The 22,936-nt window shown below is 32.0% G+C and overlaps 1 protein-coding gene and 1 long non-coding RNA gene across 12 annotated transcripts; one reads left to right on the top strand and one right to left on the bottom strand.

Moving 5' to 3' along the window:
* Positions 1–3,564: 3,564 nt before the first annotated feature.
* On the bottom strand, positions 3,565–7,199 carry LOC126690759 (uncharacterized). Of its 2 annotated transcripts, XR_007644735.1 has the most exons (5): positions 6,978–7,199; positions 6,668–6,704; positions 4,999–5,062; positions 4,818–4,900; positions 3,565–3,985 (listed from the first exon to the last, which is right to left on the bottom strand). It is a non-coding gene; the product is annotated as an uncharacterized LOC126690759 (long non-coding RNA). The 2 variants fall into 2 exon arrangements; XR_007644734.1 differs by lacking the exons at positions 6,668–6,704; positions 6,978–7,199 and having other exon boundaries at positions 4,818–5,293.
* A 338-nt stretch (positions 7,200–7,537) lies between these two features.
* LOC126690656 (flavin mononucleotide hydrolase 1, chloroplatic) lies at positions 7,538–22,579 on the top strand. Of its 10 annotated transcripts, none has more exons than XM_050385877.1 (7): positions 7,538–7,831; positions 10,208–10,283; positions 17,266–17,317; positions 19,213–19,327; positions 19,418–19,488; positions 20,917–21,004; positions 22,214–22,579. In XM_050385877.1, the coding sequence occupies exons 1-7, from the start codon at positions 7,569–7,571 to the stop codon at positions 22,347–22,349; spliced, it is 801 nt and encodes a 266-aa protein (XP_050241834.1). In that variant the 5' UTR covers positions 7,538–7,568; the 3' UTR covers positions 22,350–22,579. The 10 variants fall into 10 exon arrangements, with proteins under 10 accessions (XP_050241834.1, XP_050241835.1, XP_050241838.1 ...); XM_050385878.1 differs by having other exon boundaries at positions 17,266–17,321; positions 19,213–19,254; XM_050385881.1 differs by adding an exon at positions 9,008–9,111 and having other exon boundaries at positions 19,213–19,488.
* The last annotated feature ends 357 nt before the right edge of the window (positions 22,580–22,936 follow it).

The raw sequence follows: 22,936 nt of genomic DNA, 5'->3' as shown, positions 1-22,936 counted from the left end.
AAATAAAAGCAATAACAAACGAACTATTTCCTCACACATACTTAACAAACAAACTACAACCTTTTTGTAGCATGCTAGACTTTCTAGTATATGTTTAGACAAAACAACTTATTAGTGTCATTTAAAGTGAAATTCATTTGTTAAAATCAAAATCAGAAAATGAATTTCTTATTCATGCATTTGACTCCTTGTATATCAAGGCCTTGTTGTGTCAAGTTGCATACCTGCGTGCCAAAAATCCTTCTCAGTGTACAGGATCCTAGTCACTGATGGGGCAGGAGTATCCGAGAAAGTCGCAAGTTCATCGATCTAATGAACATATTTTGCATCATTAATAACTCTAAAGACTAATCAACAACACACACACACACACTATGAGTGTCATGTCACACTCATGGTCATATAAAACCCCTCAGAAGAAAACCCAGCAAGTTAAACTGTGAAGCAAATGAAAACCCATAGCAATGAACCCATATACAAATTTCCGTTCCGTTCTTGGTTCTGTAAACTTTCAGTGTCAACGGACAATGAAGAAGAAGCAAAGTTTTGGATGAAAGAGTGAGGCTCATGAATTGGGTAGCCAGAAAAATCCTCCATGGTTTGGGTTGTGGAGTCCTCATGTTGATGAGCCTCATCTGACATTGAAAGTTGCGAGAGACTTGGAGGGCAACGATCTGTGGTGGCGGCAATCTGTGGCGGCGGCAGCGACTGTGAGAGAATCTGAGTTTTGGGTTTTAATTTTGAAGGTAAGGGTGAGTTTTAGGTTTAAGGGAAGGAGATGTTAGTGAGTGAGAAGAGTAGAGAAGTTTTCGTTTTTTGGTTTTAAAGAGGCTGTAACGTGTATTTGGTGGGGGCAGAAATTAGATTTAACTTTAAATCAAATTTAAAAAATAGAAGAAAAAAAATTAAATGCTGACGTGGAAAATTGTGGAAGTTTCAAAAGTTTCGGTTTTATATATATATATATATACTAGTATTATGCCCGTGCGATGCACGGCTTAGTACAAAAACTTATATATAAATTATTATTATTTTTGATAATATAATCAAATTTAATAACAAATAAAATGGTAAAAATATTTTTAAAATTAAGTACATGGAAAATGTATATTATGTAAGTATTTTTTTTTTGCAAAAAAAGATATTATAAAATATTTTAAAAAAATTATGGCAAGTTTTAAATTTTTAAAAGATCTTAGTATTAAAATTGTAATTTGATTATGTGTGTGTGTGTGGCACTTAAAAATCTTTCCATTCTAATTATAGATAAATTTCTTGCATATATGGCCAAAAAAAAAAAATCCATAAACTACCAAAAAAAAAAATCCATAAATTACAAAAAATGTAAGTATTTAGACTACAATATAAATGTAAAATTTTATCTATAAATTACCAATCATAACCACTTTAATGTTTCCATAAGGGAGGAGATAATCTGTATAATCAATTAAGAACACCAAATAAAAAAATAGTATCAATAATTAAGATAAATTGCATTATCTAATTTTTTTTTAAATCATATAATTTAAGCAATAATTGAACTACTTTAATAGAAAAATAGAAACTAAAAAAAAAAATGAAGATAGCTCTTCTCACATAAATCTCATAATTTCATATTGTAGATGAGCTCCATTCCAAATAGATTTAGTGATAATATTTTGACTGAAACAAATATTCCATAAATTACCAAAAAAAAAAAAAAAAGTAGCTAGACCTTCTAGAGTATCACAATCAAAATAATTTAAAAAATAGATAAATGAAAGTACATAAAGAAAAAGAAAAATTGTATTGCAATGTAAATGTGTAAAAGTTTACATATAAATTACCCGTGTCTAACTATTTTGATGTTGTCATTTGTATCTAGTCATCTTGATATTGCTATAAGTGAGGAAATAATCTGCACAATCAATTAAGAACACTAAATCAAAAAAATACATCAATAATTAAGATGAATTGCATTATGTAAAATATTTTTAAAAAAGCATAGAATTTAAGCAATAATTGAACTACATTAATAGAAAAATGTAAAAAGTAAAAAGAAGATAACTATTCTCATTGAAGAAGTCAAATCCTTCATTTAGTAGTTCTTCACTTAATTAATTTTGGTTTTTTATGTATTGATTTTAGCATTCTTAAATAGTAGAGTGGAGTAGGTTTAGTAGAGTTTTAGTCCAACTCAATTTCTCTTGAATTCAAACTTAATTGGTAGAGCTATTTTCTTTTTACGTGCATTATTATATGTTTTTTTTATTGGCTATTTTCTTTTTAAGTGTAGCTATATCGATTTTTTTTTTTAAATCATAAAAACGTGCTCTATGTTGCTGTTTTTTTTTTTTTTTTTTTTTTTTTTAATTAAGATTTGTTTTTCAACTTTTTTTTTTTATAAGATTTTTTTTTTCAACTCAAACGTGTGCTATGTTGCAGGTTTTTTTTTAAGTAAATTTTTATTTTTATTTTTATAAAGGATTAGATAAAGAATTTAGATTGAAATCAAATAAAGATAAAATTTTGATTGTAATTAAATTATGATTTTTATCAACTTAGATTTTACCTTTTTTTTAATTAAGAATTTTTTTATAAAGGATTAGATGAAGAATTTGGATTGTAATCAAATTAAGATAGAATTTGGATTGTAATCAAATTATGATAGAATTTGGATTGTAATCAAATTATGATTTTTATCAACTTAGAAATTATAGGAGAAGTTAAAATCATATAAATGTGTACTATGTTGTTGGTTTTTGTTTTTATAAAAAATAAGATTCTTTTTACGTGTAGTATTATTATTATTATATTTTTTTTTTTGCTATTTTCTTTTTAAGTGTAGTTATATCTGTTTTTTTTTTTTTTTTTAATATCATAGAAACATGTACTATGTTGTTGGTTTTTTTTTTTTTTTAATTAAGATTATTTTTTCAACTTTAACATGTACTATGTACGTATTTTGTTTTTTTGTTACACGTGATAATATAATTTAAATTAAAAAAAAAAGATTAGATGAAGAGTTTATTGATTTTAGACTTTGTTGATAACATTTTAGATAAACACAACTGCTATAGTTGTAAATCAAATATTACTTTATTTCATTACTTGATTTGTCATATTTATCCAAAAAATATGTATATATTTATTCTTAAAATCTAAAAATTTATTAAAATTTCTGCAATTTGGTGAAGTCACTTGACGCAACCACTTGGCGCAACCACGACGTCTAAGCCCAACTTTTATTATATATAATACTAGTCGCTAACCCGTGCGATGCACGGGAAAACTATTTTGTATAAAGATGAAACATTAAATTACTTAATGAAAAATAGAAATCAAACTTAAGTTTAAAATAAAATGAAGAATTAAATCTTAAGAATTAATCAATATTTCCAATAAATTGAAAAAAGAAAAACTTTAAAAAGTGTTTTTTGGTAAGCCTGGCAATAGAATAGATTGATAACGAAAACAACAATAAATGAAATTTTCCAATAGTTAGAAGCACCAACAACGAACAGGCAAAAAATTTTCAAAATTTCAATTTCATACTCTAATTGAAAAGAATTATAAGAATTGTCGTAGCAGCATAATTATTTTGACTCTAATCATCTCTCTGCAATAAATTTTTCCACAATACAATTAAGGACCAAAATGGGTTATGTATGAACTCCATATCCTGTTCCAAACCCAAAGATTCATCTAAACTACAATTCAATCAAATATAGAATACAAAACAGACACAAGTACCCTCTAATATAATTATTTACATAAAAAGAATTGGGTCGAAAAAAAAATCAGCACAATCTATTAAACAATAAAATTTCAATATAATCTTTGGAAAATATCTCTCCCATTGTCATCTTCATTGTTGTACATGATATGACATGGCTTCAAACTGTTGGCAGGAGGAGTCAGATGTTCCAAAAGAAACTCATTTGTTAACTATGGTAAAACTCATTCGATTGTGAACTATAGTAATTCTCATTGCATGTAGCAAGTACTGTCAACAAACCACAAATTTACTCTATCTTAGCAAATAGAAAAAGAGGCTAAAGCAAGGAAAAAAGAAGAATGATTCATGTAAAGCTTTACGTAGGCATTTGAATTGATGTAAGTGCTATATAATGTCTCAGTTGTAACCTTAATAGAGGACAACTCATTCAGCCCAGGAAAAAAAATTTCAAAATAAAAAGAGAGCAAAGAACGAAGCATTGAAAATATTAGTTTGAATACCAAGCCACTGCATTATTTGGCAGAAAATAAGAAAAAAGACTATTCAATGCATTGAATTAAATACCTTAGAAACAAAGTTCTACCAAGCACCTATCTAAATTTGAATGCTTGAAAGTTGAAAGTAACGTTGACAAACTGTGCTTTGACCATAAGGCTTTCATTATAAAAAAAATTTGAAAAGAACAACAATCCATCATTCCATTATTTCTATATCAATTGAAAATCTGGCAATTGAAATCAAATCTACTGATTAAGTACATTGGCTATTTGGCAGAACTGACATCTAAGAGTTTCTTCATCCTTTAATGACTTGGCAAAACATATTTTTTTCCGATCGTTGGGTACAAACAGAATATTTTTTGTATCATCATAACTTATGATTGATACATAACAAAAAGTAGTCAATAACCAGTATCAATTAAAACCAAGATGCACAAACCATAAAGTGGCTACAAACTAATGCAAGAGTAAGCAAGGCATTTTCTCAAACACATGGTGTGCACAAAATATTTCAATGCCTTAGTTATAAATGTTTGTTATTATAAAAATTAAAAATTAAAAACAGAAAACAATAGCATGATTGTGAAGAAAAGAATTACCAATAGCAAACCACCAAAAAGATACAATTGTTTAGTGTTTTAATAACTCATGTCTATGTCCATTACTCATAGCTTTCTTTTCCCTGCAACCCATACCAACAATTTGCATTAAATAATCACAACAGAAAATCTTCTATCATTAGTAAAATTTTCTCATAATTTCTATCTTAAATAGCTCTACCTTTTCACTTTGCTATTGCTGGGATTTGCAGACAACTTCTAAACTATATAGATTTGGTCTTTCGCTGTGCATAACAAAAAGCAGAAAATAATCCGTGGGTTACTAAAGGAGGAAATTGGAAAAGAAGCTGGGGTCTGCAACCAAACAAATAATCAAATAAAACCCCTCAAAAATCAAGATGCTACTATTAAAGAAGATTCGGTCAAACTAAAATACAAAATAAATAGAGACTAAACATGAAACCAAAGCTTGAGATAACCTAGAAACTTTAATTAAATCCCAAAAAAAAAAAAAAAAATAATAATAATAAAGGTCTCATGTTAATACAAATAGAGCATAAACTGAGAATTCTTACGGTGGAGGACATCAAATACCAAAACTACACAATTAAAAATTTGCTAAAAACCCCTTTTTAAGGGTGTTGAACCAAAGGCTAACCATTCAACCATAGCAACCCAAAAAACCAAAAGTAGATCAAACCGACAGAATTCCTCAATTTCACTCCCCCTTACGAATAACAGAACAGATAAGAGGGAAAACAAAACTTGAAAATTAAAGTGACATGATTAAGTTTAAAAGAACTAAAATTCACCTGCGATGAAAAAGGGATAAGTATAACAATGTAGAGTATGACAGAATTTTTAAAAGAAAAAATTCTTTAAATTTTAGTTCATACCCCTTTTAAATTTCAAAAGTCCTGTTTCCCTAACTGCCCAACACTATCATTACATCCCACGGGGAATTCCATTAAGTTAAAGACATATTTTTGCAATCCTTCCAAGAAAATCAAAGTGCTACCTATCAGCAGAACAATTAACAACAATAAGAACCCAAGTTGCAACCAACATAAATTTTAGGAAACTTGCATCAAATGCCAATAAGTGTATTATTCTAACAAAAAGTCACATATCCAAGTCCAAAAATTTATTATAGCCGTCAGTAGCAACCCAAAGATAAGAAAAGAGACCTATTAAATTGGGCTATAAAAAAAAACATTTGATGATTGCTACAAAAATCATCAGCTAAAGCTGAAAGTTCAATCCAAAAGTCCTCCATAAAACAGGAATAGAGTATGGAAAAAACAAATAGATGAAGTCTGACTTATCTCTAATTCCAACAATACGGTAACAATGCCATACAAACATATTTTGCAGCAACTTTAAATGAGAATGAATTTCATTATTACAACATGGTAAGAAAAAAAAAGATTTCAATTTCATTGAGACATTCTGTCAAACACTTAGGGTGATGGGGAGGATTTTAACAAAACAGACATAAAATTTTTACCAAACCTTTAATTTTCATTGATTCTAATTTCTCTGGGTCATTTTGTCAAACACTTAGGGTTGGCTTATTTTCACAAAGGATACCGATTCTTACATCATTCTCTCAACCATTATACCAGCAAAAACATGAGAAAGAGAGAATTACAGAGAGAAAAAGCAAGAAAGCTGGTGAATTTGTCAAACAAAATTGGATTTTGAATAACATATGGAAGACTTTGTATGTTTTGAATAAAAGGAAGATCGATTTGTTCCAGAAGACAATTTGCGATGTCGTTGGGTTCTTTGGATTATGCCCGTTTAGAGAGGAAAAGGGGTATGAACTAAAATTCCTAACTTGACAACAAACCATAATTGAAGAGAATATTAGAAAAAGAAATTAATACCTTTGTTGTGATGAAATTAGAGTATTCCACTTCATCTCTGCAAAGAAACTGAATGATTTAAATCCAAAGAGATGAATTAAAAAATATATATATAAACGAAAACATTTAATCAATCACATCAGAATCCTATTTTCTAAGCCCTAATTTCTGAATTTAAATCTAGAACCAAAGCCAACTGAAATTATAAATTTTGAAAACGTATAACAAAAAATCAAAGAAAGAATGGGAACCCATCGATGGAGGAATTTTTTTTATCAGAGAAAGAGTAGGAACCCATCAGCAGCGGTGTTTATGGGCGGAGGAGAATTACCTTTTGAGAGGAAGTAGGCCACAACCCGAAAATCAAAGAGAATGGTGAAGGACCCTCAAAATCAAATTGCTATCTCTGTCTCGGCGTTTCGCGGCTCTGTGTTTTTTTTTTTTGGATGCGGCGGTTCTTTTTTTTTTTGTAGAATAGAATCTGTTTGGGGTAGCAGAGCCATAGGTAGAAGAGGAGTGGGGGAAACGACAGAGAGAGATACGTTTGCGTTTGAGGGAGAGAAATAGGTTTTATCGGGTTTGTTTTTGGAGAAATAGTTATTGGGTCAGAAAAGGATTTTACTTTTTTTTTTAATAATCTTTTTTTTTTTTTAAATAATGCTGATGTGGAAAAATGTGGTAGCTCTAAAACCTTCGGTTATATATATATATATATATTAATATATATATAGATGATATGATATAATATGATATATAGATAATATATATATATATATTGATGATAATAATAATAATAATAATAATAATAATAATAATAATAATAATAATAATAATAATAATATATATATATATATATATATATATATATATATATATATATATATATAACAACGAACAAACCCAAACCCATCTGATCCATTTCATGATAATGGCTCTCACAATGAAAGTACCACATCCAACAACCATGTGGTTTCCTCTAAAACGAACTTCACTCTCATCATATTCATATCCATACCAAAAACCAATGAAAACGTCCTTAATAAATCTCAAAACCAATACCAATGCCTCTTTCACTGTCTCAGCAGCAGCCCAAGGTACCAATAGAAAGCTCCCCATATTGCTTTTTGACATCATGGACACCATTGTTCGCGACCCTTTTTACCATGATGTCCCTGCCTTCTTCGGGTACTCATATATTTCTTGCTCTTTTGTTTTTGTTTCTGTTTTGTTTTTGTTTCTGTTTTGTTTTTTTGTTTTTGTTTTGTTTTTTTTGGTTGTTTTAAGTTCTTTTGAGATGGGTACCATTTTTTTTTTTTTTTTTTTTTCAATTTGGTGTGCTCGAACTGTGTTTTGTATAATTTTCATTGTTTTGTGGGGTTGAGAAATCCGAATGACTTACTCAACTGGATGGTCTTTGTTTCTGATCAAAAGGGTCTTCTTCTTTTTTGATAGGTAAAAGGGTCTTCTTCTTGTAGAGCCTGCTCTTCTATATTAGGAGAATTATGTACAAAACCCCCCACCCTTATTGTACAATCGACTTATTAAAAAAAAAGAAGTGAAGTCTTTTTTCTTTTGCCAGGATATAGGATTAGAAATCCTCCAAATGGATGACACCAATAGTAATATTATATAATGTAATATATGCTATATGGTGAATGAAAGAAACTTTATTAGAAGTTTATGAAGAATTCCAAAATTCACGCACATGTCACACTTTAGACTTGTGTCATAAGGGATATGGAACTGTGACTTTAGTGATTTTCCACATTTTGTGATGCTCATTGTCTTGCAATGATGTCGACACATATGGTTGTTCAAAACCAACATTGTGAGGCTGGTGGCTGATAGATATTACCAAAAGGTTCTCTAAAGAGAATAATAGAACAAGAGAAGAAGAGAAGCTAAATGAAGAGCAGTTTATGGAATTGGCACAAATTTTTTGCCTTGATATAATTGGCACCTTGAGCACAAACTAGTAAAAGGGCCCTTTTTGTAGACACTAGCAACTTTGGCAGCTCATATAGGCGTCCTAAAAGCCACCCCCGTTGGCTTCATAGAACACAGGATTCACATTCTTTCCTTTAAACTAATGATACTTCTATTATTGTTGTGAAATGAAAATGTTGAAGCAAATTAACAACAAAAATTGTTGTGGGTGCCGCTAACAGTTAAATCTTTTGAAGTTTAAGTTATTTTGTAAGCTAGATGCTTTGTTTCTAATTCTTCACTGCACATTTGGATATCATGGTAGATATTGCATTAACTTTTGGTTGTTTTGACTTTAATGAAAAATAGATTATGTTGTAAATTTCCACTTACTATGCTTCCTGCTTGCCAGGACATTATTTTTCTTAACATCAGACTCTTTGCATTTGTTGCATCAAGTCGGTGACTCTTTTCCAAACAAGATTGCTTGATGTAAAGGAAAAGCTGGTTCTTACAAGCCCTTCAGCACCTGTATTAATGCAAGTATAATTGTGAATTTATATGAGACAGGGATGTTTTGACTTTTAAGAGGAAGGTTGATCTTTAATTTGGAATGAAGGAGTTTACCTTGAGAATTAATAGTAGCAACCAGTTTCATGTGTCTTTTTTCTTTCGATTGCATGCCTCATTGTATCATATCTGGTTCTGCAACATTTGATTGTATCATAATTTTTTCTGCTATTAAAAAAAAATGTATCATATTCTTTTCTATGATATTTGAGTACCTTGGCGTAGGTCCAGGATATTTATCTGGCAAGAATTTGATAGGGCAGATATCTTGATGCTAATTATGATCTGGCAAGAAAATGTTAGAGGCTTAGAGCAGATATCTTGATGCTACTTTTGCTAGTTGGAATACCAAAAAAGTGCTATTTTTACTTTCCTGCTTGCACTTACAGTTTTTCCTGTATGAGTATTAAAGTAGTGCGACAGTATTCTTTCTGATTAATATTTGGTTGAACTCCACCTAAGATTAAATGCTTTATTGATAAGAAATTCATTCATTAAAGTGCAGAAAGGGGTGCAACCTTAATACAAGGGATGTATATAAAAGAAACACCTGAAAATTAAAATTAACACCTATAATTCAAAAGATCTACCAATGAGTTAAGAAAAGAGAGTGAGCTGGAAGGCTCCTTCCTGTCCTATCATATAGAGATCTTGAAAACAAAAGCTTATCCTTACAACCAGTGACTCAAACCCTTTAAAAGTGCATGTATTTCTTTCTCTCTAAAGGCATTACGGTATCTCTTAGACTCTTATTTTATTAGTTACATTTCCAGATAGTTTTGGAAGATTTGATTTTTGTTATCATTTATCTCTTAGTTATTTAAAACTCAGTGGCTGTCACTGTCACATGTTATACTATGACCCATTTAATGAGTTAAGATGTTAATAGTATTCATGGGCTTATAAGATGAATTTTAATAATCTAGGTTTGACATATAATTGCTTTCACATTCTAACTGATGTTAGAAAGACAAAAATTTCTATGAAAATTCAGACTTTGCTTGATTATTAATATTCTGTAATTTATTTTATATCAAGATAATCAAATTCAGATTTTATGCTCAGGATGCCGATGAAGGAATTATTAGAATGCAAGCACCCAACTGCATGGATTGAGTTTGAGAAGGGGATGATTGATGAGGTATGGTTGGAACTAATGACTGGTATTGAAAAGTATGTTTTTAAAATCTTTCCTGCCTAAAATATCCATTCGTAGCATAAATTACTTTGCACTATCTCATCAATTTCAAACATTAAAATGACGGCTAGCATAAATTTGAGTGTGCAATTAGGCCTTGAGTGCCTCAACAAAGTATTAAAAAGAAATGAAAGAATTTATTTTGTTTCTTTGGATTCTTGGAATCTCTTTGATTATTTTTATTTTTTACTTTTAACTTTTTAATGTTTACTTTTGTTTGTTTTTGTTTAATTGAAGTTAGGGTCTACTGTATATCATTAAAAAGTTATGATATGTAGCAATTTATGCGGATAGTATGATGTAGGAAAATTTGGGGAATTGGTCAACGTTTGCCTGGGTGGGTTAAGGTTTAGAAGTTTTGCTGATTTAGGGTTTAGAGTTGTAGAAGCAAGGACTAGGGCTCAAAATTGGCTAGGATTTTAATGAGGTTTTTTGTTTTTTGTTTTTTGTTTTGGTTTTGGTTTTGTTTTTAAATTTTAAACGGCTATATGATATAGAAAGTACCTAAATTTTAGGGTTTGATAGGTAAGAGAAAAAAGCTTTGGTTTGAGGTTGTAAGGAAGAAGGAAAAAAGAGAAATATATGGTGTTCAGGGTCTTTATGAACAGTATATAGGAACAATAGCACAGGAAAGAGATTAAGAAAAGTCATTAGAGAAAGGGAGTAAAGAATGCATGAAGGTCAACATGCCTCACTACTCAAAACACTCAATATATTTTTTTGATAGGTAATAAGACTTTTATTGAAAAATTGAACATCATGTTCACGATGGTGAACACTTTGAACAAGAAACAGATACGATACAATACAATACAACACAAACACTCAATATTTTTATAAATAAATTCTATCTATTCTTTAAGTAAATTGAGCAAAAATATATGTAGGATTACTTCTTGTACTAGTAATACTTGGACTCCTAGCTTGGCTAGTAAACTAAAACTAGTAAGGTAATACCTAATAAAAGACTAACTTAGGCTCCTTGAAAATTCTAGACTTAACTAAACTACCAAAATACCTACCCTTAATTTGCAGAAATTGTAAGAATTACATTTTTTTCTCTTGAATACAAAATTCACTTTGAATAAAAACCCAAACTAAAAAAATGTTTTACTTCAATTGGACTTCACATGTGGGCCCATAAAATAAGTTTTGAATAGATTTCATGGCTGCATCACTCTCCCTTAGTGGGAAAAAACTTGGGTTTTAAAGCATTGGAGTATAAGAAGCCAATGAGCTCTAGCTTAACCGGCACCTCCTCCCCTTACAAGTGCTAAGTGGAGGATGGGGTCAAAGGTTCAAGATCCAATAACTTACTAGTTAAAAAATAATTATAAAGGAAAGCATTGAAGTGTAAGGGACTTTGGTGTAGGATTAGGTCATAGGTTCAAGACCCAATAACTTACTAATAATAAAAAAATCCTTGAAGACTTTGAATACAAAACTGTTTTAAGGATAATGAATTTTTCTTTCCCGCCATAGTATTAAATTCTAGTGGAATGATAAAATCAATGCTTGGAAGACTTGTCAGCTTAAAATCCTTCTTGAATTGATCCATAGCTTTTTCGGGCTTAACTTTTCCATGATCAGCCTTATTCTCACCTTGCTCCTTTGTGGTCTCCGTTGTCCTTGTGATGCATTGTTTTGGTTGTTATTGAAATCACATGTGGTGAATTATTATAAGCCTGAATTTCTCTCTTTATTGTAACACCTTGATGCATTGAACTACATCCAATTGAGGTTGCTATGGCTGAAAATTGGCAGGGCCACACTCATCAGATTTTGAAGGGGTATTGGGTGCAATGATGAAAGCAAGGATAAACATGGGTTTAACTTATAATATATAAGTAATTGATAAACTGCAGTTTTATTAGGATAATTTACCAAAATAGCTACTGACAGATTATGCAAAGTTTCGTTCATAATGTAAAGTTCTTCTAACTTTGCTTCTATTGGGCACACTCTCTCATTGAATTGTAGCAAAGTTTTCTTCTTCCTTGAAAATCTTGAGAAAAACCCTAGAATCTTAAATTTAGTTCCACATTGGTGATCACCACCTCAATTAAGAAATTTCAGCAAGTGGTGAATGGAGAAAATTTCATTATAGATCTTGTTATAAGATTTTGGCTTTGTTACCAAACCGACACCAAAAACGATTAGGGAATTTGTCTACAAGACTACAAGTGCTTGCAGTGGGATTTGTCAAATGTGTATTTCCAACCATTTGGTGTTAAGTGTTTTCTTGTTGGATAATAAAACTGGCTGCAACTCTTTGCTGGTTTTGTGATTATTCAGGAGCTCCTATGATGCAGGAGCATCTAAGCCCGGTAAAAAAGGTCCACGAGTTTGTGATGCAGGAGGCAGTGAGAAGGATTATTATATTTTATTTGATTTTATGTATCAAGGGAAGTTTTGTAATTTCTTAATATTCTAGAATTGGCTGTGCTTATAGTCCATTGGGTCTTACCTTAGTTTTATTTTAGGTTTGGTTATTTAGTTAGGCTTAGTAGTAAAAGCTTAAGGAGTCCAAGTCCAAGTATTATTAGGGTTTTAAGAAATCCTAGTACAACTAATTAGACTTCTATTTAAAGAGTTGTAATGCTTTCTATTGAGATGATTAATGTTTTCAAAATTTAAAAGCTATGAAACTTTCTTTTATGGTTTGTGTGATACAACCTTCTCCGAGGTGTGATGCCAAAGAACCCCTAGATGTGATGCTTAGGAAGTCTAGGTGTGATGTCTAGAATTTATCTTTTATTTTTATTCTACTGTTCATAATACTGTTCACAGCACTATTCATAACAACCCAACCCTGATTTTCTCCTTTGTTTCATCGCCTTTGGAAACCCTATTATCCCTCTTATTTTCCAACATTTTTCCCATCAAAACCTAACCCTAAACCCTTAAAGCCCAAGTGCTACCAGATCTGCCCCAACAGTTCTAAATCAGATTTTGCCTATTAAACCTTGTTTCCCCTTGTCCTACGTCAGTTTGTCTCTCTCATAGTTGTCATAAGTCTAGTATTTTATTTTTCTATGTTTTATTTATTTATTGTTGTCTTTAGTATTTTAAAAGTTCATGTGACTTTTAATGAAGTTGGATGGTTATGATTTATTTATTTATTATTATTTTTTTTTTATAAGTAATAAAGATGTATATTCAAAAAACTACCTCATGCAAAAAGGCATAAGGCAGATCAAAGATTACAGAATGAGAATAATAAAAAAAACAAAGAAAATACTAATTACAAAGGAGAATTAAGGAACATAGGAAGAGAATCACTAGAGGTGAGTCTCCAAGTCCTAGATCAGTCAAAAAGGAGCCATTGAAAGAAGCAAGCAGCTGGTCGTTGGAGCTTTCCATGTCCTTAAACATCCAATTTCAATCCCTCCAAATACACCACATTAAGCACAACGAAACTAAATTCCAAATGTAACGAGTGCCTTCCAAACCAATTCCACCAACCAAAAAGAGTATCTGCAACTGATCTTGGCAAGACCCATGAAATCCCAAAAGATCTAAAAACCAAACTCCACAACTGATAGGCCTTTACACAATGAAGAAGCAGATGATCCACCATCTCCCTATTACCTTGCAAATTGTTGCCTGTAAGAATCTTATCCCAAATTGTGGTCCGAACAAAGAAAGAAACACGTCGAGGAGCCTTAACCCTCGAAATACCTTTCCAAGGAAAAATAATGGGCAAGGGACCTCGTAACTTATTGTAAAATGAGCAGATATCAAAATCTCCATTCTTCGTCAACTTCCATTTCATATGGTCTCCATTCTCAGTTTGAGGTAAATTAAAACCCAAAGTACGAAGAAATTTATCCACAACACCCATCTCCCAATCATTTGGTCTTCGAATGAAACGAACATCCTATCTTCTCCGTTCTTCCCCAATCTTTCAAGAGAAGAGGTCAGGCTTCTTTATTGGAAGCAATCCCAAACACAACCGGAAAAGGTCAATTGGAGTGGTGAATCCCCACACCACCGATTTGTCTAAAACTTTACTCTATCCCTCACCCCTACCTCAAATTGAACATTTTTGCTAAAAACCTCCCAACCCATTCTGATACTTCTCCACAAACCACACCCATGTACACCTCTACCTAGCTTAGAAGTCTATCCCCCCCACTCTTCCCCAAACTTCAAAGCTACAACCCTTTTCCAAAGCCTTGTCTCCTCAACCCCAAACTACCATAACCGTTTCGCTAGTAAGGCTTTATTAAAAGTAGTTAATTTCCTTACTCCTTACCCGCCATTTTCCATAGGTGCATACACCTTATCCCACCCCACCAAATGTGTTTTGGAATCCCCCACAAGAAATACCTTTGCAACTTCTCAATTTTATTGGCCATATGCGTAGGGATAGTAAAAAGAGATAAAAAGTAAATAGGAAGGCTAGATAACATACTCTTAAGCAATGTCAGTCTTCCACCTTTTGACAAATACAGCTTCTTCCACCCAACCAACTTACACTCAATTTTCTTCAAGATAGGGTTCCAAATAGTAGGAGACTTGTGGGAAGCCCCCAATGGCATACCAAGATTTGTCATAGGCAAATCTCTACTAGGGCATGCACATTATGAACCTCCCAATGGGAACCATCTCACTCTTCAAAACATTAACCTTTAATCCTGTTATAGCCTGGAAACAAAGAAGTAGTATCCAAACATGTAGAATCTGCTCCACATTTGCATCACAAAACAGAATTGTATCATTCGCAAACAAAAGATGCAAGACACATTCCCCTCTACCCTGCCTACCATCAGCCCTAAAATCACAAAGTAAACTAGCACCTTCAACTCTTTGCGTCATCCTACTGAAAACCTCCATCATAACCAAAAACAACATGGGAAATAGTGGGTCCCCTTGTCTCAGTCCCCTTGAGCTTCCAAAAAAATCAGCTGAAGACTTATTAACCAAAATAGAGAATTGAACTATAGATATGCAGGTATGGATCTGCCTACACCACTTCACCCTGAATCCCATTCTCTTCAGCAAATCTAGAAGAGCCTCCCAATTCACATGATCATAGGCTTTCTCAATATCCAGCTTACAAATAACCCCCGAAATCTTGCTCTTCAACCGACTATCAACACATTCATTTTTGAGACTCAGATATCAGCTAATCCAAAACCTCTTTCAAGCGATTTGCTAGAACCTTAGCCAAGATCTTATACACACTACCCACCAAGCTAATAGGTCTGAATTCACGGATATTGGATGCACCATTCTTCTTAGGGATTAAGGCTATGAAAGTTCCATTAAGAGATTTTTCAAACTTACTATGTTGATAAAACTTTTCAAACACAGCTAAAACATCACTTTCCACAACTCTCCAACAATGATAGTAAAAGGCTATAGAGAAACCGTCAGGATCTGAAGCTTTATCTCCTTCTAGCTCTTTGACAACTCGAAGAATCTCTTCCTTTTCAAACCTCCATTCAAGCCAATACCTCTCTAGCTCCTCAATCTGATCAAACTCCAAACCTTCCAAAAAAGGCCTCCACTCCTTTATCTCCTTATATAGATTTTTATAAAAAAGTACTACTTGGTCTGCCACCTCCGATTCTTCCTCATAAATAAACCCATCCACCTCCAACATACTGAAATGATTATACCTTCTCCAGGAATTAGCCACCTTGTGGAAGAATTTAGTATTGTTGTCTCCTTCCTTAATGCAAAGCATCCTCGATTTCTGTTTCCATGAAATTTCTTCCAAAGAAAGAAGGTTCTCTATTTGAGAGCTCACCATAACCCTCTTACTTATCTCCATTTCAGAGAGGCCAAACTCCCCTTCCTTAGCATCTAATAATATCAAGGCCTCCAATAATTCTTTCTTATTATGACTTACATTTCCAAACTCGCTACGGTTCCATTGATCAATGTCTTCTTTCAGAGCCTTCAACTTCTTGGCAAGCACATAACTAGGAGTACCTGAGAAAGAATATTGATTCCACCAAGAATGAACCCTATCTGTAAACCCATCTGTCTTTAGCCACATATTCTCAAATCTAAAAGGACTCTTCCCCCTCATTATCCCCCTTGCCTCCACTAGAATTGGGAAGTGGTCTGAACCAGGGCGAGGTAAAACCTACTAGATCACATTCGGGTAGTGGTCCTCCCAATCATGAGAAACCAAAGCTTTGTCTATCCTAGACATAGAAGGTTAATTTGAACCACTAGACCAAGTATAACTCCCTTCCTCCAACGGTAAATCTATCAAATTAAGCTCCTCAATAAACTTAGAAAAATTATGATTTAATTGTCATATGTAAGTTGAAGGTCTAGGATTTTAGGCTTCCCAAAGGCTATTATAAATAGCCTTTTTTGAGTCATTGTAGGCAAGCTTTTCTTATCTACTTTAAATTTCAGATTTGAATGTTTCTTGACCTCTGCTAGAAATTAATATTTGATTGTTTTAACTTCAATCCTATTATCATTTTCTTTGCTTTAATCTTATTTGATGGTGGAATTTCTTTCTTAAACCTTTCTTCCAGACTAGACCTAAGTTCTTCCCAGTGCATCAAGTGGTAACAAAGCAACAGGTCCTAGATCTAAGCCACAAAATTTAGATCTATGTCTAAGATTGCAACTTTAAGCTTTGGTTGGTCATGGTAGAGGAAATAGTATAAATGAGTCAGTGTGATCACTCAACTATCGTCTAACCACATCAATTTTGATATCTGTAACTTGTCACCTCACCTTACATTTTCATTCTCTTCAGATATTTAGACACAAACTGTTTCCGCTTATGACAAAAACAGTTAGGCTATAATGTACCTTTATGAACCTGCAAAGCCCTTTCTTAGGATAAAACCTTGTTAAATAGTATCAATGTAATCTTTGGCACAACCTTGATTTTCTAAATACTTCATGTCAGTTTTTGTGTAACAAATGTTATCTTACTTTCTTTTAGGTGGAACTAGCCAGAAAATTCTTTAAAGATGGAAGATCTTTTGATTTGGAAGGTTGGTGAGAATTTCTTATTCCTATTTTTGATCTTGTTGTGTCCGTCATGTTGGTATTATAGTGCATTAACCCTATGATTTTTTGGAAATTCTGCCGGATTTGGAACATTCTCTGATGTGGACCCCAGATCTAGGCCCAAATCACATGGCTAGATGTTGAAGGCAGAAGGCCCGCTACCAGCTGGCCCAATTGATTAAATAAATCTTAGGGAAAAATACATTATTGGTCCCTATACTATAGCTCATGAGCAATTTTAGTCCCTTAGATGGCATGAACAAACTAAAAACTGACACGTCATCACTCTATTAGATACATTAGGGACTAAAAATGATCATGGGCTAAAGTTTAGGGATCAACATTGATTTTGGCCAAAATCATATTTAGTTTAGGGGTTTCAATTTTTATTATTTATTGTAATTGGTTATATTCTTTTCTCATTAGGATAATTAGTTTGGATCTCTATTTAAGGAACTCAGGGATCATTATTGTTTTAAATTTTGATTGATGAATAAAATCTCGTGGAAATTTCTAATGGCCTTGGGCTAACTCCCGCTAATCCTTGGTGTTGACTCCTAGGTTATCATTTTTCTACTGTTTTACTTGCGTTGTTGCATCTGTTTTATCCTGCATCAAAAACCAGGTGTTTGTCTAATATTCAGAACTAGTGTTGTCATAGCTTACCACTTGCTTATACTTTTGTCCTTTTTGTTGCGTAAATCACTATGTTTTTTCATTCTTTAATGTCCATTACAGTGCTAACTTACCCAGAAGAATACTACATATTTGGCAGTTTTTACCAGTAATGTCATTGCATGCTTCCAATGCAAAATGCGGTTCAAGTTTTAACTTATGTGGGGTTATAAATTTTTGCCCTGTTGTTATGCCTGCGTTATACTGTCAGACATCAGAGAACACTGTTCATTATGGGCAATCTCTGAAGTGACAAGCTAACAATGAATATAGAGAATTCTGTTTTCTTTGTACTGTCCGAGATATATTTATGTTTACATTTTGTGCATGCGAAATGTCAATGTGTTACACTTCGCTTAGGAACAATTATGTGTTAAACTAAACTATCCCATTAAATTGCACTTTTAATATTAATATCCAGCACAAATTTCCTTTATTTTATGACTTGTACAAAATAAATTATTTTAAAGATGCTTCCAGAATATCATATTCTCTCAGGTTTAGAGAATCCCTGCTGGTTATTGGTCACAGTTGGTCATCTTTTGGTATATATTATCATGATGGGCATCAAAAACAATTGCATTTTTTTTTCTGATGTTAATTATATAAAGGGTAAATTACATATTTGGTTCCTATCCTTTACACTATATTTCAATTTAGTCCATAATTTTTTAATTGTGTTAATTTGGCCCCTAACCTTTTGGTGTCGTGTCAATTTAGTCCCTGCTGTTATCTTTTAGATGGAAATTGTTGACGTGACTTAATAGTCAAAATAAAAAATTAGTTTCCGTTAATGTGAACTAATTTTTTTATTTTGGCCATTAGCCACGTCAGCAATTTCCATCCAAGAGATAATAGCAGGGACTAAATTGACACGAAATTGAAAGGTTAGGGACCAAATTGAAATATGGTGCAAAGAATAGAGACAAATATGTAGTTTAACCTTATATAAATTTGTACTTCTAGATTGTGCTCCATATTTCCTTATTAACATGCTGTTGGAGCAGATTATTGGAAGTGGAATAAGGTGTTAGCTTTGATATTATATTCTAATCATATTTTTTATTTATGTTGATAATATAAAATGCATATACTTAAAAAAAAAAAAGATAATATAAAATGCATGCTCCTAGAACATGCTGCATAGTGTTAATTTGCTCTTCCTTCTTGATCTTAAAATGGCTACATTCATCTGTTGTTTCAGGTCTCAAAAATTGTATGAAAAGAGGATATTCCTACATAGAAGGTGTTGAAGAATTGCTTCATGCTTTAAAACAAAACTGCTATGAAATTCATGCTTTCACTAACTATCCAATATGGTACAATAAGGTTTTTATTTTTATTTTATTTATATATTTATATATATCCAGTGAAGTGGTCATCTTTAGTTTAATAAAATTTTTTTGCAGGTACAAAATGATTGAGGACAAGTTAAAAATTTCAAGATATTTATCTTGGACATTTTGCTCATGTTCAAGTGGTATGTTAATTAATTAGACATGGTTATGACTCTCTCTCTCTCTCTCTCTCTCTCGCCTTTTCTTGTTGTTCATCATCATGAACAACTTGTATTCTTCCTTTCTATTTTCTTCAATAATATTTCTATGATTACCTATCAAAAAAAAAAAAAAAAAAAGACTCTCTCTCTCCCTCTCTCTCTTTTAGGCATGTGTGTTGTACATGCATTCTGCTTGTTGTTGTTATATTATTACCTTTCTGTATTTTTAACCAACAGAAATTTGTTTTCCTAGGATTTATAACTTGTTCTGGATTAGAAAGAATATAGAAAGTAATAAGCACCAAGTCACCAACTGCTATCTAAAGGTCGTACCCAATGCATAAAGCTCCTACTTATTTGGGCTTGGGAGAGCGATTGGTAGATAGTCTTATTCCTAATTTCACCAACCACTATCTAGGTACTAGAGATGAAGAGATTAATTTTTTTTTTTTAATAAGTAAAACAAAAGGAAAATTAATCAAATAAAAATATAGAAGCAAAATTCTGTTGCTTCGTAATCCAAACCTGCAGATCAGGTCAATGCTTTACGATGTCAAAAACTCTGCATATTTCAATTATGATTCTTTCATTTTTTTTAAATAAATAAAAGCCCCCTTTTATATTTTACTTCTTACTTTCTTATGGTTCCATTTTGTTGAGTAAGAGCGCATTTGAACCTGCGTTTTTGTTCCTGGAACACATTTTCAGATGAAAACACAGAAAGCCATGTGTTTGGCATTTCCTTTTTTATTTTACTATTTCCAAAAATCTTGCAACTCAATGGTATTTCATGTTCTCCTTTAGGAGGAGAGTTGGGGTTCAAATCCCCTCTTCCATTGTGACAATCGAATTTTTTTTATTTTATATTTTACTATTAAAATATATAAAAAATGAAAAGTGGGGAGAGTTATTATTATTATTTAACTTATAGTTATGATCATCATCAATTTTTAACATTAAACACTTTAAAAGCCTAAGGAATAGTAATGTCTTTTTTTGTAATTTGCACTTGAAACAGCACTTTTATAGTATGTTAGCCAATCGCTCAATTGATAGAAACAATACTTTTTCATAGTTTTTAGTTTGTACCAAGCATTTCAGTGCATTTTCAAATTCACACTTTCACATGCTGCGTTTTCTCAAACACTGGCTTTTTGAAACTCATGTTTTCAAATAACTATCTTAAATGGACTCTAAATAAATGTTCTTATGAAGTCCTGCATAGCCATTGGGAAAAATTTTATTGTTTAATTTGAATATTTATTTATTAATTAATTAATTACTATTGTTGTTATTATTATTGCTAAAATGTTTTCTGGTTTAAATGCTAATATTTGAAGAGTATAGGACATCTGCTATATGGAAATTTCCCTAACCTGCAAAGAATGATCCTTTTGCCACATTTTTCAGGAAAGAGGAAGCCTGATCTTAACTTCTATTTGGAAGTTTTAAACCTTCTTAAAGTTAATCCAGCAAACTGTATCTTCATTGATGACAGGTTATATTCTTTTTTATTATTTAATATTGGACTTTTTTGTGTTGCGATCATAATTTCATTTATGGAAAAGCTATCTTTTGTATACTAGAAATGAGCCCTAAATTGATATTTATTGTCTCATTTTATTGTATTAGAATTATGGTTTAGTAATTAAATTCACTAATTTCTAACAGTTTAAGTTTTTGGGAGAGACGATAATTTATCATGATATCATAATATGAGTTCTTGAGTTTGATCTCTATTTCTACTCTACCTCCTATTTAAAATGTTGAAAATCTCATGTGTTGGGCTTAAATTATTAAGGGAGAGTTTAGGCACCACATGTGGGGGGAGTGTTAAAATTATGATTGAATGATTAAATTCATTATTTTTCAATAATTTAAGCTTTTGGAACATTCTGTAATTTATCATTTTGTGTGGTCCATTAAATAAAATGACGCTAATTCTTTTGGAATGACAAAGCTATTGATTACATAGTTTGGGATACTGGTTGCAATGGTGTTTTTTGGCTACTCAACCATTAAGGGGCACTTAAATATAAATCATTTTAGCGCCAGCCCAAACCTCCAATCTGAACCCAATGGTTTCACCCTAGTTGTAGGTAGGATATTACAAATGGCCACAGCTGTATATATTGGGTTCGTTTGGATTGAACTTATTTTTGCTGAAACTGAAAACTGAAAATTGAAAATTGATAACACTAGCAAAATAATTTTTAAATGTATGAATAATGCCGTGGGACCCGTGAACAGTGCATGAACAGTGTTTTTTGTCCCCTGCATAGTAAATTCATGTGATTTTACTATTCACACGCAGGAAAAAAAGAAAAGAAAAAAGAAACTGAAAACGTAAATGCAAAACGTAAACGCCAAATTAAGTGCAATCCAAACGGGTACATTAAATCGAACCAAATATAAATAATTACTCTAATTTTTTCATCTTTAGGCCCAATTTTCTGTAGATTTTCTGAATTATAGGCGGTAGAGAAAATGAGAATTGAAGTTCAAATTCTGGCTCGTTCTCAAGCATGAACCTGATTTATATTGCTAGTCTGTTTTATTGCCTCTCCTAATTTGGAGCAATGGCAAATGCGATGGTGTTGGATGGTACTGCTAATGCTTCATACAACGCCAGGGAGTCGTTGGATTAAATGAACCTAAATTTATTGATGCTTCTCTTATTAAAACTATGTTATGGACTCTGTTCCAGGTTGAGAAATGTAGAGGCTGCTGTGGAAGTTGGCATCATTGGTCTACATTTCAAGAATGCACACTTGCTTCGTCAAGATCTCTCTTCAAAGGGAATCGACATTTTAGAAGATAAAATTCAAGAACAGTCGTCTTGATTTTTAACTTCTTATAACTCTCATCATTTGAATATTTACCATTGTTAAATGGCTCTATGGTGCTTCTTCTTTCATCATTTTTCTTTTTGTTTTTGTTTTTAAAAAAAAAAAATTAATTCTCGGGGTGGTTGATCATTGGAAGAGATAAAAATTGCAGTGAATGATTCTTTGTAAAATCGTTAATGGAGTCCTAATCCTTCAATAAATTTCACTTTTTCTTTGGTGCTTCACTCTTAAATTCTTAGTGAAAGGGTGACAACTGCGGTGAATGAGGTGTTTAAACTATAAAAGATGGCATAGTTGCTACAACATAATTTTTTGCAAAATAATATTAGGAGATATTGCACTTTACCCACCTGTGATTTGACCAATTTTAACAAAGCTCACTCATGGTTTAAAACTTATCACTTAACCCACCTGAGATGACCTCTGTTAGACACCCATTACCCACTTTTGTCCTTTCTGTTAGAAAATCCCCTTTATTATATAAGCCAAAATTAGAACCCAAATAGAACTCCCCAAAAAGAACAAGCTCTCTCCCTCTCTCTACCTTAGAATCCCTAAAAATCCCCAAACCTATTATCCCT

Source organism: Quercus robur, chromosome 1 (assembly GCF_932294415.1).
Source record: "Quercus robur chromosome 1, dhQueRobu3.1, whole genome shotgun sequence".
NCBI lineage: Eukaryota > Viridiplantae > Streptophyta > Magnoliopsida > Fagales > Fagaceae > Quercus > Quercus robur.
The sequence above is the reverse complement of the archived record's forward strand: the minus strand, read 5'-3'. Positions and strand labels throughout refer to the sequence as shown.

What these genes read in the sequence shown, in the direction of transcription:
- LOC126690656 (XM_050385876.1), top strand. Translation starts at nt 7,569, where the DNA reads ATGATAATGGCTCTCACAATGAAAGTACCACATCCAACAACCATGTGG. An exon ending in AGAAGGGGATGATTGATGAG is followed by an intron (nt 10,284 to 17,265) that starts GTATGGTTGGAA and finishes ACTTTCTTTTAG; the next exon opens with GTGGAACTAGCCAGAAAATT. An exon ending in ATTTTGCTCATGTTCAAGTG is followed by an intron (nt 19,489 to 20,916) that starts GTATGTTAATTA and finishes CACATTTTTCAG; the next exon opens with GAAAGAGGAAGCCTGATCTT.